The sequence below is a fragment of the Sus scrofa genome, chromosome 17 (assembly GCF_054392235.1).
Source record: "Sus scrofa isolate SSC_HxYL_T2T_F1_AM1 chromosome 17, Sscrofa_HxYL_maternal_Yorkshire_Landrace_v2.0, whole genome shotgun sequence".
Lineage (NCBI taxonomy): Eukaryota > Metazoa > Chordata > Mammalia > Artiodactyla > Suidae > Sus > Sus scrofa.
Window position 1 is genome coordinate 44384824 of NC_139399.1, and position 16733 is coordinate 44401556.

Sequence of the window (16733 nt, forward strand, 5' to 3'; positions counted from 1 at the left end):
CTGGAAAAGGCAAAGTATGGAGACAGTAAAAAGATCAGTGGTTATTAGGGGTTAGGAAGGAGGGCGGAATGAACTTGCAGAGCACAGAGGATTTTTAGTGCAGTGAAACTGTTCCATACATTATGGTGGCAAAGAAATGTCATCACACATTTGACAAAAGCTGTGCAGTGTACAACACCAAGAAGGAGCCTTCATGTAAACTCTGAGTGGTGATGATGTGTCGGTGTGGTTCACCGTTATAATAATGTCCCACTCTGTGGAGGATGTTGGTAACAGGTGAGGCTGTGGGGACAAAGGGGAAGGAGATGTATAAGAGCTCTCTGCACTTTCTGCTCAGTTTTGCTGGGAAGGTAAAATTGCTCTTAAAAACTAAAATCTATGGAAAACACAACCTTTCAGGTTGGAGGCTCTAAGCCTGGCGTTGTGCTTTCCCTAGAACCTGATCTCTGCCTGCCCCTTCAGCCACCTTTCCTGGCCCACGTTTTTGTTTGTTTGTTTGTTTGTTTGTTTTTCTCTTAGGGCCATACCCATGGCATATGGAAGTTCCCAGGCTAGGGGTCAAATTGGAGCTACAGCTGCTGGCCTATATCACATCCATAGCGACCCTGGATCTGAGCTGCATCTGCAACCTTCACTGCAGCTCACAGCAATGCCAGACCCTTAAACCACTGAGAGAGGCCAGGGATTGAACCTGTATCATCATGGACACTAGTCGGGTTCTTAACCCCATGAGCCACAACCAGAACTCCCATTCATTCTTTTAACACAGATTTCTGGACCATTTGCTGTCTTCCAGGCAGGCCAGGGGAACAGCTTGAGCAAAGGCCCTGAGGCAGGAGGGGCAGGACAGCAAGTAAACAGCAGTGGACTTAGGGTGCATTTGGGGATGGTTGGTGGAGATCCGCACGACAAGGGCCCCACGGCTGGGACTCGGCAGGATTGTCAAATCTTCACCCAGAGTAGTTAAGCGACTTAATGTAGCAGACAAGGAAATACATCACGAAGTTGTCCCTTTAAGAGGACCTGCCACAAAGAGGGTAGTTGGCTGATCATGTCTCTACATCTATGTCTATCACTTGTCACATGGAACAAAGACTAGAGGGAAATGAACGCAAGTAATAGTAGGGCTTAGTTCTAGATAGAGACACTGGTGTCTTAACGCCTTTCTACATTTTAAAATTATTCCTGGAGTTTCCTTTGTTACTCAGCCTTTAACGAACCCGACTAGTATCGATGAGCATGTGGATTCGATCCTTAGGCCTTGCTCAGTGGGTTAAGGATCAGGCGTTGCTGTGGCTGTGGTGCAGGCCAGCAGCTACAGCTCTGATTTGACCCTTAGCCTGGGAACCTCCATACGCTGCGGGTGTGGCCCTAAAAAGTAAAAAAATTAAAAAAAATTTTTAAATAAAATTATTTCTTTCAAAACATGGATTCTTTGAGTAATCTGAAATACACTCTTTTTTTTTTTTTTTTTTTTTGTCTTTTTTAGGTCCGAACCTGCGGCATATGGATGTTCCCAGGCTAGGGGTCCAATCAGCACTGCAGCTGCCAGCCTACACCATAGCTCACAGTAATGCTGGATCCTTAACCCACTGAGCAAGGCCAGGGATCAAACCCATGTCATCATGGATATGAGTCGGATTCGTTACCACCGAGCCACAATGGGAACTCCTGAAATACACATTTTAAGACCAATTTGAAATTAAGGTTTGAAGGGTGGTCCTAACTTTTGGAACAAATAATGGAGAATGTCTGTCCTTGGGGCCTCGAGGAAAAAGCCTTCTCAGTGAAACAGAGAACTGTCCCTTCCACCCCACCAGGAGGCCTCAGCTCTGCTCTAAAAGGAGGACTCTGTGATGTGGTGTCAAGATCACAAGCTTGGATATATGGCAGAACCAGATTCAAATCCTGATTCTACTAGACACTAGCCCTATGACCTTGGGCAAAATGTTTCCTCTCTCAAATCTTAGTTCCTTATCTGTAAGTAACAACAGTCGTTATAAATTAAGGATGCACAATGAGGATCCGCAAGCATTTGTGAAAATGGTCCGAGGCCCAGGAGGGACACGGGGCTGACCAGTTTCAAAGAGCAAGGAACAGGCGGAGCCGGGCTAGAACACAAGGCTCCCTGGCCTGAGGCCAGGGTACCTTCTCCCTCACTTCTACCCGGAGCAGACGGAAGGGCTTCCTCCTCACAGTCCCCGGGTCCATGCCACTCAAGATGCAGATGAGGAAACTGGTGCAGAGCAGGACAGGATGTGGATGAGTCAGGAACAAGCCTCCTGGCTCTCTTAATGCCCTCCAGGTTCCCTACAGCTCTGCCACTGGTGACATTCATGAGGTACAGTTCCAAATATGTTATTGACACAGCCGTCAAATGGCTTAAGTGACTCCCTACCCCTTAATCCCCCAGGGCCTTCTGTGCAGGAAAGTTTGCTTTGGAGGTAAGGGATGGACGTGGTGAGATTGAGGGCTTCTCATCAGATTCCCAGCTGTCCCTCACTCGGTGCCACGTCTCCCCCAGTGAGGGGCTCACTCACCATTTATAAAGTCTGCCCCCCTGCAGAGCCCATGGGGGACCACCTGACGGGGACCCAGGATATCTCTACAGCACACCGGAGAAACCCAGGTGAGCACGAGGCAATGCCACTCTCCAACCTGCCTTCTCATCAGATGCCAAACCGGAAGAAAGCTTCTGATATATGCTACTGTTGCCAAAACTTGGCCTCTGTCTGCCGTTGCCAAATAGAAACATGGAGACGAGTGTTTTCAGTGAAGGATAAAAAATTAGCTTTATTGCTTTGCCAGACAAAGGAGGGTCACAGCAGGCTAATGCCCTAAAGATTGTGCCCCCCATTGGAAAGAACTGTGAGGAGTTTTATAGTGAAAAGGAGAAAAACGGGTTTCCAGACAGGAATCAGGGTGAGGGCAGACACACATTCATCTTTCTTTCGGGGAGCTTAGTCATCCAAGGGGGCGTCAGGAGATCTGAGCATGCGCATGATGGTGGTCTTCGGGGTTATTGCCTAGAAAAACAGTACTTGCAAAAAGGGCATATTGGGAGTTCCCGTCGTGGTGCAGTGGTTAACGAATCTGACTAGGAACCATGAGGTTGCGGGTTCGATCCCTGCCCTTGCTCAGTGGGTTAAGGATCTGGCGTTGCTGTGAGCTGTGGTGTAGGTCGCAGACACGGCTCGGATCCCGAGTTGCTATGGCTGTGGCGTAGACCGGTGGCTGCAGCTCTGATTAGACCCCTAGCCTAGGAACCTCCATGTGCCACAGGAGCGGCCCTAGAAAAGTCAAAAAGACCAAAAAAGGGGGGAGGCATATTGATCAGAGATTAGAACAAACTGGGAAAATTCCCGAAAAACATCATGTTCTTATAATCTTTAACCCACAGGCAACTGTGCTCAGGGTGCCTAATCTTTAGCTTACAGGGGATTGTGTTTAGGGTACAATTAAGCCAGGGAGAAGGACAAGGAAGGACTCTAAGCTGTTCAATTTTAAAGTTTTCATTTCTAAAAGAAGCATAAGGAATATAGCTTTTCTCTTAGGTGTATTAAGATGCCTGTATTCTTGAGAGGGAACCAGGATGCTGCCCCAAGGCTGTACTACTGTTTCTTGGCTGTTCCCCCCTCGTCTTTGCATCCGCTTCCTTCCCTGATCAGCAACTGTCTGAACCTACCCCTCAGAACTCAGGGAAGGTCATGGAGGCTGAATGAGGCCCATTTCCTAAGAACAAGAAATGGGGGACACAGAAAGGCTTTTGTGCCTAGGAGCCCCACAGGCCCCTGCTTGGTTACACTACCAGTTACAATTGTGCCTGGTTCTAGCACAGAACACAAAAAATAATGGCTTAAATAATGATGAGAAGTCCAAAGGTAGGCTGCTTCACTGGCATGGGGGAATCTTGCCGACTCTTCCCTCTGCTACCCCCTAGGTTGTGGCTTTCATCTTCATGCTAATAAAATAGCTGTTGAGCTCCAGCCATCATGTCTGATATCCAATCAGCAAAAAGCAGAATTGGGAAAACAAAAGCTGAATCGGCCACTTTTAAATAATTTTTTAGAAGACCCAGCCTAAAACTTCCATCCATCATCCCTGATTGCAAAGAAGTTTGAGGAAGAAAGTTTCTTTGGGAGTTCCTGTTGTGGCTCAGTAGCAATGAACCAGACTAGAATTCATGAAGACTTGGGTTTGATTCCTGGTCTTGCTCAGTGGGTTAAAGATCCTGTATTGCTGTGGCTGTGGTGTAGGCCAGCAGCTATAGCTCCAATTCAACCCCTAGCCTGGGAACTTCCATATGCCATGGGCACAGCCCTAAAAAGCAAAAATAAAAATAAAAATAAATAAATGGACTGTTTGGGTGACCTAAAGGGACCTAAAGCAGACTTTTCTCTTTCACCAGAAATCTATGGGGAACCAGAGCCTTGGTATCAGCAGAGACTCCTTGGGCTCATCTATCTCCTCAGAGAGTCCGGATGAATTTGGGTGAGTCTATCTCCTGGTTCTCAGATGCTCATGAGTTTTATTTGGCAGTGTCTGACAGGTACCTGGCTCCCCAGTTGAAAGATACTGGGGGATGACCCCCTAATTGACAGATACTAGGGGAGCCCAGTCAAAAGACACTGTGGAGGGAGTTCCCATTGTGGCTCAGCAGGTTATGAAACCAACTAGTATCCAGGAGGATGAGGTTCAATTCCTGGCCTCTCTCAGTGGATTAAGGATCCGGTATTGCCCTGAGCTGTAGTGTAGGTCACAGACAGGGCTTGGATCCCGAGTTGCTGTGGCTGTGGTGTAGGCTGGCAGCTATAGCTCCAATTCAATCCCTAGCCTAGAAGCTTCCATTTTCCACAGGTGCGGCCCCAAAAAGACAAAAAGAAAAAAAGACACGGGGGGGAAAAGTGACACCCCCCCCATTTAAAAGATATTAGGAGAACCCGGTTGAAAAGCACTGGGAGAAGGTGCCCACTAGTTGAAAGGTATAAGGGGGGCCTATTTGAAAGATTCTCGGATTTGCTCTGTTAAAAAGACTCTGAATATCTGAGCTGAGAGGTTAGGGAGGAGGCTGACTTGACGTCCTTCCTCAGATGGGTTACCTTAAGAATTTGTCAGGATAAAAGAAAAAATATTACTTGAGACCTTTCAGCTCCAAAGCAAAGGACTCTCCTCCTGGCTGGCAACAGCTTTCTCAGGCAGCTGAGACACTTGCAAGAGCGGCCAGGGACACAAATAAGAACTGGCTGCAAATACGAACTCATCATCTGAGCACCCAGGGAGGTCTTATCCTATCAGGGCGAGAAGCCGAGATGTGTGAAAGGAACTGAAATGAACTCTAGGGTAAAAACCTAGAGGAATTAAGCTCACAAGCATCACATCGGCCCGCCGCACAATTTCACCAGAAAATTTTATCCCCAACAAATTCACCTTTAAAATGGGAAACCGAGTTCTCTTGTGGTGCAGCAGCTTAAGGATCCAGTATTGTCACTGCAGCAGCTTGGGTCAGTGCTGTCCCTGGCCTGGGTACTTCCTCATGCCACATGTGTGTCCAATAAATATAAATAAAATGGGAAACAGAATCTTTCAAACAGAGAGACAAGGGGTGTCAGAAAGCCAACCTCTATCTCATACCCCAGCTAGATTCACGTACTGTATGTCCAGAGCTCATTCTTGCAAGTACCTACTTTATTGAAAATTCAAGGAAATCTTACCCCGAATGTAAGGAACAGGAGTCTTTTTCTTTCATATGCAGTTAAGTTAGAAAAGCTTGATTAAAATATCTTTTCAGAATTCTTCTTCTTTTTTTTTGGCTGTCCCCAAGGCATGTGGAGTTCCCCTGGCCAGGGATCAAATCCAAGCTACAGCTATGACCTAATGTGTAGCTGCAGTAGGCCAGGGATTGAACCTGTGTCCCAGTGCTCCCAAGAGGCCACTGATCTGTTGCACCACGATGGGAACTCCTCAGAATTCTGATGTTTGTTTGTTGGTTGGTTTTTGTCTTTTTAGGGCCCCACCTGCGACATATGGAGGTTCCCAGGCTAGGGGTCAAATCAGAGTTGTAATTGCCTACACCACATCCACAGCAATGCCAGATCCAAGCTGTGTCTGCAACCTACACCACAGCTCATGGCAACGCCAGATCCTTACCCCACTGACTGAGGCCAGGGATCGAATCTGAGTCCTCATGGATACTAGTCTCGTTTCCAATGAGCCATGTTGGGAACTCCGGAATTCTGATCTTAAACGAAAGTCCTCCTGGGAGGAACTTGCATTTCTCTTCCTGTGCCTTTGAAATATAAATTTCCTACCTGATCTTCTTCAGGCTGTGTGCGTGTGTGTCTGTGTCTTTTGAAAACTTGGTCTCTGCCATCAAAAGGTACACTCATAGTGGATATTTCACAGCCAAACAAATTGAAACCAAAAACACCTCTGGCTCGATCCTAGCCAGGACCCAGACTGGGGTTTGAACCCATGGTTTTTTAATTAGAATCACTCACCTGGTGTCTGGACTTACTGAAATTCAGGTTATTTTTGTCTCAGTGCAGAAGGAATTCACCCAGAGACAAAGTGATAGGCAAGAAATAGATTTATTAAGATAGGACACTTGTGAGAGATGCAAGCAGGCAGGCAAGGAGACTCCGCCCCGAGGATTAGGTGGGCTACATTTTTATATGGAAAGTGGGGAGGGGGGGAACACTTTCTTCCTCATTTTTTGAGTAGACATCAGGCTTACAGCATTAGCGCCTCCTTCGTATCCAGTAAGAGAATATTTGACCCTATGAGGTCAAACTAGGAATGTCATGGTGCTTATTCAAATCAGCAGTAGGATGGTAACATATGCTAACATATGTTAAATCATCTCAGGTTTCTGTTATAGTAAGGGTCTCCTTCTTTGGAATGTCATCTTTCCCTTTATTACCTGTCCTTGAGCCTAAGGATCATTTTCTTGCTGAACTTGATTGCAGGCATCATTTTATCTTTTGCTTTAATGACCTGCGGCGTATTTCATGCTTTTATTTGTGATTTTATAGTTAAGCAAGACTGCTTCGTTCCGCGACGTTCTGATAGCTTTTTTGAAAGCGATCATAAACTTGCAGTGAGTGGTCTCCCAAAGTGCTCTAGGTTCCCTCGCTGTCTATGGTCCCCCACTGGGACTTCTACAACCACCTGTGTAACTATCCTACTCTATCTCTATCACTCGGGTCCAATTAACTTGCTAGAGTGACTCACAGATCTCAGAGAAACATCTTACTTACTAAACTGCCAGTTTCTTATAAAAGTATATAACTCAGTAACAGCCAGATAGAAGCAATGCATAGGTCAAGGGATGTGGGACAGGACCGCCATTCTCTCTCTGGGAGCACCACCCAGATTCATCTCCCCGAATCTCCATGTTCACGCATCCAGAAGCTCTATGAACCCCATCTTTTAGGGGTTTCATGAGGACTTCATGACATAAGTGTGTTGATGAAATCATTAGCCATTGGTGATTGAACTCAACCTCCAGCCTCTCTCCCGTCCCTGAAAAGGGGACATTGGAGGATGAAACTCCATCACCTAGGCGGTTCCCTTGGCAACCAGCCCCCAACCTTTGGTGCTTTCCAAGAGTCACTTCATCATTGGAACAGAAGACACTGTCATTGCTCTCTTCGCTTAGGAAATTCCAAGGATTTTAAGAGCTACCGGCCACCAACAGGGACAAAGACCAAATATAAATTTCTTCTTATCAATCATAGTATCACAAGTCTCACACTGCACAGGTGAGCTAAAGAGCAGTCCAGTGAGTTGAAGGAAAGCTGTATACCAGTTTCAAGGCTGCCTTCCTCTGAAGCCAGCGCAAGTCACTGCCAATGCCTCTCTGTAAAGGAAGGGTACCATGTTTTGCACACAATGTCACATGATGAAGCCACTTGCCCTACATCCCAGGATTGTAAGAGGTAGAGAGCTTCAGCAGCTGCTCTCATAACTATGATGTTATACAGCCTCTGACAAGGGCAGCCGCAGCCCCACTGGGGAAGGCTGTGTCCCTGTAGGAAAAACTGTATGTCCACATCTCTTGGGCATAAATATGGTTTGCATGCCTTAGGCTGGACCTTCCATTGCTTGCTCTATACTATGAAGAAAGCATGTCTCCTCTCTGAGCTTCAGTGGCCCCATCCATAGAATGGGTCCATGTGAGTTCTGCAGCCATCCTGGACCCAAGCTCCAAGGAGACCCTCTCAGAGAACAATCCGTAACCAGTCCTCTCTGCCCTGCTTCCCCACAGGTACCCGACCCAAGATGCGGAAGCTGTCCAGCCTCTTCGTTGTCCTCTGTGGGCTACTCGCTCCATCCTCTGCTCAAGAAGTCCTGTCTCAAGTTTCTGAAGGTGAGACAGCCCAGCCTTGGGTCATGCCTGGTCTTGTCAGACCCATAAGCCTCTCCTAAAAGTCCAAGCCATTAGCCAATGTTGGTTCTTATTAGCATAGTGCCTGGGACACAGTTAACACCATTAATCATTACCCGCTCGGATCATCACTCTATTACTATATTTAATCCTCTTCTCCAAGATTCCCCTTTTTCTTGTCTCCTTGCCTTGCTTCACCTATCAAGATCCACCATCAAACCCCCACCTGCCTCTCCTACCACCCACATGCTGTCCCTCCTGCCACAGTAGCCTCCTCAGGACATTGACACCCCAGGATCTTTGCACTTGCTATTCCCCCTGCCTGGAACACTCTTCCTCCAACGATCAACATAGCTGCTCCCTTCCTTCAGGTCTCTGCTAAAATTTCGAACTTTCATGAGGCTGCAGGTTCCATCCCTAGCCTCGCTCAGTGGGTTAAAGATCTGGCATTGCCATGAGCTGTGGTGTAGGTCACAGACGCAGCTCAGATCCCTCGTTGCTACAGCCGCGGTGTAGGCTGGCAGCTATAGCTCTGATTCAAGTCCTAGCCTGGAAACTTCCATATGCCATGGGGACTGTCCTAAAAAGACAAAAAAAAAAAAAAAAAAATCTGAAGTTTTAACATCTGACATAGCCCAGGAGCCCCAACACCAGGCTACAGCTATGCCTGATGTTCTTTCTGACTGCCCCGTGCCACCCCCAGCTGGTTGCTAAATACAGTAAAACTAGTCCCTTCCCAGCACTTGTTTGCACCTCCCCACCCCCATCCCACCCCGACCCACTTGTCTCTTCATTCACAGCTCTGTCCTCTCTCTCCTCTCACCCTCACTGGAACACCCACTCCACGAGCTATTCTCACCGGCTCAGCCCCATCCCAGGCAGGGCCCCAGCACTCAGTAGGCCCCTATAAGTATTTGCTGAATGTTGTGGCCATGAGCTGTGGTGTAGGTCGCAGATGCAGCTCGGATCGCATGTGGCTGTGGCTGTGGTGGAGGGTGGCAGCCCCTAGCCTGGGAACCTCCACATGCCGCAGGTGCGGCCCTGAAAAGATTAGAAAAAATATATCTATTTGCTGAATGACTGTGTCTGCAACTTGGCCCCGCACAGAGGAGGCCAGAAAGGCTACAGGAATGAAGGGGAAATACCTCATGAGGGACATGCTCAGAGGTCAAGTTTGCATCTGAGAATCTTTAGCATTTAAAGGTCTAATTGCATCGGGGTTGGGGGCAGGTCATGTTTTTCAGCTTTGACCCAAGAACTCCTCAGCACTGGCTTTCTTCCCAGCTTGCAGATGATCGACTTCCAGGGATCACTGAAAAATGTCTTCAGCCAAATTGCAGGCACCCTGGACATCAACAGCGACAGCAGTTTCTTGTGAGTGGTCTCTGATCACCAGCCCCAGGCCCAGGCTGATCTGGTTTGTCTGTTTGTTGGAGCTCGCCCCAGGTTTCCTGACTCTGCAAAGACCGTTCCTTCTACTAACAGCCCTTCCAGCCCCTATGGCCTGAGACCCACTGGTTGGAAGAAATTCCCACAGTGGTGGCTGGGGGAGGGGCATGCAGGAGCTTGGGGGAGGGGTGCGCTACAGACAGAGGTTCAGTCTCTTTGTCTGGGAGGAGGATAGCAGTCTCTCCCCCTCTCTGAGCCCCAAGTCCTGTTCCTGTTAAATGACGAATTAGAGCATCTGCCCCCCCCCCCGAGGACTGCTGTGATATCACAGGAAGTAATAGATGTAAAATGCTTGCATAGCTCCCCCTCTTAGTAAGACTCCAATCAGCAGTAACAACAACCTCTGCAATAACAACGTGTAATCTATTCGGAGTCCCTGTCGTGGCTCAGCGGGTTAAGAACATGACTGGTATCCATGAGGGCGTGGGGTTGATCCCTGGCCTTTCTCAGTGGGTGAAGGATCCAGCATTGCCTTGAGCTGTGGTGTTGGTCAAAGATGCGGCTTAGATTGCACATTGCTGTGGCAGTGGCCTAGGCCAGCAGCTGCAGCTCCAATTTAACCCCTAGCCTGGGAACTTCCATATGCCATGGGTGTGGTCCCTAAAAAGACAAGTGGAAAACAACATAATATTCAATGTGATCTGATCACTAGAATGAAGAAGACCCCAGTCCCTGGTCCTAACACATCCAACGTCACTGCTGACTCCCACTCTCAGCCCCACCCTGCCTGCTCCTCCCCCTTGACCCAGCTCATCTTCGATAATGACCACATCCCCGCCCCACCCCATCCAGTTGCTCTGCCCCAAAATCCTGATCGTCCTAGGCTCCTCTCTTTCCGTCACTCCAACAGCCTGTTGGCAAATCAGCCCTACCTTCAAAACACACCCAGGCATCTGACCATTTTGTCCACCCCCTCTGATCTGAGCCACCATCCTCTCCCTGGTGACTTACTGTTCCAGATCCGTCTGTTTCCAGTTTAAGCCCCTCTTCTGCACTTCTATTCTATTCCACTGGTATCCAGAAGAATCTAAGAGATAGGTCAGCCTCTATAACTCTCCTGCCCAAAGCCTCCAATGTCTTCTCATTGCTTTCAGAACCAAACCCAAAGTCCTGATCATTGGCCCACAAGGCTCCACGAAACCCAGCCCTGACTTCCCCTCTCCCCTCTTCTCCGACTGTTCTCCTCTGACCCACTGCCCACCAGCCACGCCGAGCCTGTCACTGTTCCTCAAATAAGCCAGACAAGCTGCAGCCTCAGGGCCTTTGCACTTGCTCTTTGTCTCGGTCCTTTATTCCCTCTGGCTGTCCCCATGACTTGTACCCTCACTTCATTCATGACTCTGGCCAAATGTCACCTCCCATGAGAAGGCTTCCCTGACTATCGTGTTTAAAACTCCACTCTTCCCAATATTACCCTCTGTCACCTGATGCCCCAAGGCCTTTTCACAGTACCTATCACTTGGCATGTTCTATATGTCTTCATTCACTGGGTTAATGTTTTACACACATACACTCTTTCTAAGCATGCACTCTATATGGCTTTCTATCTTTTCCTTACTATTTTGTCACTCATGTATTCCAGCTGGCTTGCTACTGATCAAAGGACTAGGCATGATCATCCTGAGCTGCAATAAGACAAAAGCTTCTTTCTGCTCAGGGCTGGATTCTCAGAGCTCATAACACATAGTAGCTGTGCAATAAATTCCATGATTAATGAGCGAGGGACAATCTTTGCCTATCTTCAGCTTCTGCTCATCAAGGGACCTGCCTTTGCGCAAAGTGGGGTCCACCTGCAGGTGGAGCCACAGCTTTCCCCTGTTGTGCTGTTTCTTTATGCAGGTTACCACTGAGGGACCCTTGACTCCATCAGATCTTCCTCCAGAACCCCAGCAATAACCAACCAACCGAGTTACTGGCGGTATTGTCATTTTCTGTGCATGCAAGGTAAGCAACACCTGCGAGTCCCATGTACAGCTTCATCCGCCTTTGCACAGGTGTGCAGTGGGGGCGCGCGGGGTGGGGGGCAGCAGCCATAAATAAAATGTGTCCAGCACCATCTCAGAAAGACTGTGAGTTGAGACAAAACGCCCACTCCCTCTGGGTCCAGATCACTCTAAGCGTAGAAGCAGGACCCTGCAGAACACTTGAATGCTTCCATCCTGTGGCTCCTCTAGAGAAAGGAGGCATGTTTCTTTCCCCTGCTTCATCCAAAGACCCCCACTCTTTGAGCCCATTCAGCTCTGATCGAATATGATTTAAGACGAGAATTCAGGAATCTGCTCTAGACCCCAACACTCCTTGGTACCAACACCTAGAGATGCCTGGAGATGGTTTCGTCGGTCCGCATGGTGTATTTTTAGAGAGGATGGGCATTTTTTCAGTTCATCACAGCTTTCACTTCTCCCTATAAAACCAAGCCCTGGTCTGTTTCATTCATCTCCATTTCGAGCCTGGCCCTTGAGGCAGTGAATTTTGAGATCTCTAAAAGAGTACTTTCCAAGGTCATAGTTGCTCAGTTTTGATAGGATGCCATGCTTAAACTCAACCATTTCCTTTCTAACTGTCCCCTAAGCCAGGGGTGGGGAGTATCAGTCACGTATCCTGAATGCCCCTGGCTGGATGGATCACTTCAAGAAATCTATTCCTGTTTCCCTGAATCAGCTCTTTTGAAAAATGAGGAAAGGACCATAATAGAGAAATTCCGAGGGTCCTGTGCAAACATGGAGACCCTCATTCTAGAAGTAAATGGGGGCGTAGAACGCTCTGAAATTCTCTCCTATCAGGCTTAATTATTCCCTCCCACGGGGTCCTGGGTCTTAACCTCCTCATATTTCAAGTGCAGACAAATATCAAAGTCCAGCATCATTTGGAGAAGGATATAAATGGCCGATACCTACTTGCCTTTGGGAATTGCATGCTCAGCCCTGAGAGTGTAAGGATCCAACCTGGAAGTTTGTAAGTTCTCCATTTTTCTCCTTCTGGTTCCTGTTGGTTATGACAAAGCCTGTAATGAGGCTTCACCTGAAAGATGTCCCCGGCAAAACAGTACCTTCCAAAATGAGCCTTTTGTGTACGTGGGGTTGTGTATTTTATAAGTAGAACTTTATGTTAATAGAGAATGCGTTTATTACAAAAATAGTATTCCGTTAACATGAAAAGAGATTCAATGAACAGCACTGAGGACAAAGAAAACGGAATCATTTGATAATTGGTTGGCATTTAGGTTATTTCTGAACTTTTTGCTATCATAAGTAATCCTGAGCCTTTTGGGACAGAAAGATTTTCCAAAAATAGTGTTATAAATGGAATCATTTCCTTATGGCAGTTTTCTAAAATCGCTGGAAAAGTATCAACATTTTTATGACCTTTAAATTTTAAGTCACATAATGGCTTTAAGACATTCCAAGTCACTTACCAAACACTTGGCCAATAGAACTGGGCTAAGTGATGTGTTCTGAGCTGGCATTGGTCGGTTTCACTTCATATTCATCATATTCAATCAACGCCAGTTATACCTTCTCACAATGTCTCTCTTTAGTAGGTAGAAAATATCATGGATGCCATTATTTTCTTCTTCTTTTTCTTTGTACCAATAGAGCCTGGACTTCATCAGTCTCTCATTAGTCTGTGATATTTTCTCTTCAGAGTAAATTTTTTCAGAGGTTTGTCCTTTTATTAACTAAAATTTTAGTGTTTCCTTCTAAACTTATAGTCTTTTACAATCTTCCTTGGTAAGATTTTTTTGAAAACTTAGGCTGACATCCATGATTAACTGAGTCCTGTGGTCATCCACGATTAACTGAATCCAGGGTATCTACTCTATACCCTGTCTTTGTCACTCCTGCATTCTTTATTTTGATTCATCTCCCAATTTCTCACTGTTTCGAAAAAGAGCTGCATGTAGAATCCTTTCTGAACCCCTAGGGGTCGGTAATGTCCTCCAGTCATGTTCAAACATAAGTGAGAATCAGGCCAGACATAGCCCCCTTGGCTCAGAGCCATCTCCCCCCAGGAAGGCTTGAATAAGGTTCCTGTGTCTTTTAATGTGTCAAACAATCCCATTCTTTGTGGGAAGTCAGAGACATCAGACTGCAAGTGGTAAATTAACTGATTTATATAAAAAGCTTTTATAGAATAAAGACACAAACCTGTCGCTGAGAATTAGACAGGTTTACCCTCACCTGTAAGGATTAGGGACTGAGTCAGGAACACAAAGATACCTCTTCACTGTTATTTCCTGCTTCCTTCTCATCTTTCTCAACTAAACAATGATCTTGTACCGTCCCTTCCATGAAGGCATGACCATCTGGCCAAGGAGATAAGTTCAACTGAAGTTTTGAATAATCAGAGAATTGGGAGAGTTGGCCAAAGGGAACGGAGTTGGCTAGAGAGCTCTGGGAAGGCTTTCTGGGGGAAACCAGTTGGCTGGACAGTCCAGGAGAAGAAAAACAGAATAGACACAGAGGAGTTCCCCTGATGGCTCAGCATAAACGAATCTGACTAGTAGCCATGAGGATGTGTGTTCGATCCCTGGCCTTGCTCAGTGGGTTAAGGATCCAGCATTGCTGTGAGCTGTGGTGCAGGTCATAGATGTGGCTGGGATCCTATGTTGCTGTGGCTGTGGCGTAGGCTGGAAGCTGCAGCTCCAATTCAACCCCTGGCCCAGGAACTTCCATAAGCTATGGGTGCGGCCCTTACAAACAAACAAAAAACAAAAATAGACACAGAGAGAGAAATAAAGGGGAACAATTATAAGGGCAAGGTGATTTAAGTGGAAAGATTAATTTTAAGAAGCCCTAAGTGGTAGGTGGGAGCCTAAGGGCAAGGCTGGGTCACAGAGTGCTATGGAAACAAGGGTAGACTTTAAGCAATTTGGGGTCAGCTGAACAAAGAAATGAGGTAAAGAAAGGAGAGTTTGGGAGAAAATAATCTGTCCTACTAACTTCTTTCATTCTTCATTTAGAACAAGCTGGATACAAACTTTTCTTCTAGGAAATATAGAGAGAACCTTGAAAGACCTGATAATTGGTCATTTGGGAGAAAAAGTAAGTCTACAAATCCATATTACTTCAGATTTTTGGGGTTTTTTTGTGAGTTTTTTTTTGTTTTTTTTTTGGTTTTTTTTTTTTGCCTTTTCTTGAGCTGCTCCTGCGGCATATGGAGGCTCCCAAGCTAGAGGTCGTATCAGAGCTATAGCCACCAGCCTACACCAGAGCCCCAGCAACGTGGGATCCAAGCTAAGTCTGTGACCCACACCACAGCTCACAGCAATGCCAGATCCTCAACCCACTGAGCAAGGCCAAGGATCGATCTTGCAATCTCATGGTTCCTAGTTGGATTCATTAACCACTGCGCCACAACGGGAACTCCCATATTTCTTCAGTTTTTGAGTCCCAATGCCCAGAGCTTCGTAGATTGGTTCTTTTTTTTTTTTTTTCTGTCTTTTTGCCTTTCCTAGGGCCGCTCCCGCAGCATATGGAGGTTCCCAGGCTAGGGGTCGAATCGGAGCTGTAACCACCGGCCTACGCCAGGGCCACAGCCACGTGGGATCTGAGCTGCGTCTGTGACCTACACCCCAGCTCATGGCAATGCCGGATCCTTAACCCACTGAGCAAGGGCAGGGATCGAACCCACAAGCTTATGGTTCCTAGTCGGATTCGTTAACCACTGAGCCACGACGGGAACTCCCTTAAGTTGGTTCTTCTTAAACTGGAAGGAAATCTCCCACGGAGGAGAATTGGGGAGAAAGGAGTTGGCATGTATTAAGTTCCCATTCTGTAACCAGATATGGGTGAAGTGCTTTACAAACATTTAATTCTTTGGGTCAAAAATCAGCATCTGCGTGTCTGCAGGTGAGTTGATAAGCCTTTCCAAGACCTGGTTTCCTTATCTGTAAAATATGTAGAAGTGGTCATAAAATTGACAGCTAATATTCATTAAGCTCCCAGACACTGTGCCCGGTCATCTAACATGAGGTTTCTTATCCTTTAAACAATCTCATACTTTAGGTAACGATATAATCTCCAGATTCCAGATTCAAGAACAAGTCCCAGAGAAGAATGACTTACCCAAGTCGCATAGTTGCCAAATGGCTCAGCTGACATATGATCCCAGGGCAGTCTGTTCCCCAAACCCCTTTACCTGGTTGTCCCCTAGGATGGGTTGGCTTAGAAGAAGAACTTGCCTTGATTACTCCCATTCAGGCTCCGGTTGGTAGAGTCCTCCTCCTGACTCTTGCGTATTTCCTCGTCTTTCAGGTAAGTCCCTTCATGAATTCATGGCTCTATAACCTGAGCCCACAGGTGTCTAGTGAGCTGATTAGTAAGTGCTGGTAGCGGGAAGGGACACGAACCCTCTGGGAGAAAACTCCAACTCCTCCTTCATCTTCCAGCTCCTCTGCCCTTATCTCACCCTGAACTTCTCCTAGACCAAAAACCCCTTCCCTGCTGAGACAGAGTGGTCCCTAATAATAACAATCCTAATGAACTCAGCTGCTGTTTATTGCGAGTCCTCTGCACCTGGCCCAGGGATAAGCACCCTGCTTGCACTAGCCATTGACCCTCTACAACTGGCTGAGAATGTGCTTGTTTCAATTCTATTCTGGTCCCCAAAGCCTAGAGAAACTGAAATATGAATGGAGGCTTCGTGAGAGGAGAAAAGCTGCCCGATACTTCTGTTATCCTCCTCCTAAATTTTATTTTATTTTTTACTTTTTGCTTGTTAGGCCTGCACCTGTGGCACATGGAAGTTCCCAGGCTAGGAGTCAAATTGGAGATACAGCTGGGGCCTAAGTCACAGCCACGGCAATTCAGGATCTGAGCCACATCTGCAAGCCACACCCTAGCTCACAGTGATGCCAGATTCTTAACTCACTGAGTGAGGCCAGGGATTGAACTCG

General features: G+C 47.0%; 1 protein-coding gene across 1 annotated transcript; it reads left to right on the forward strand.

Annotated features, from left to right (window-relative positions):
- Positions 1–2451: 2451 nt before the first annotated feature.
- LOC146395262 (latherin-like) lies at positions 2452–16170 on the forward strand. The gene is given in 7 exon segments (XM_085003178.1): positions 2452–2629; positions 8267–8368; positions 9631–9760; positions 11675–11778; positions 12640–12790; positions 14799–14880; positions 16093–16170. Coding segments are annotated over 7 exon segments (825 nt in total).
- Positions 16171–16733: the final 563 nt, after the last annotated feature.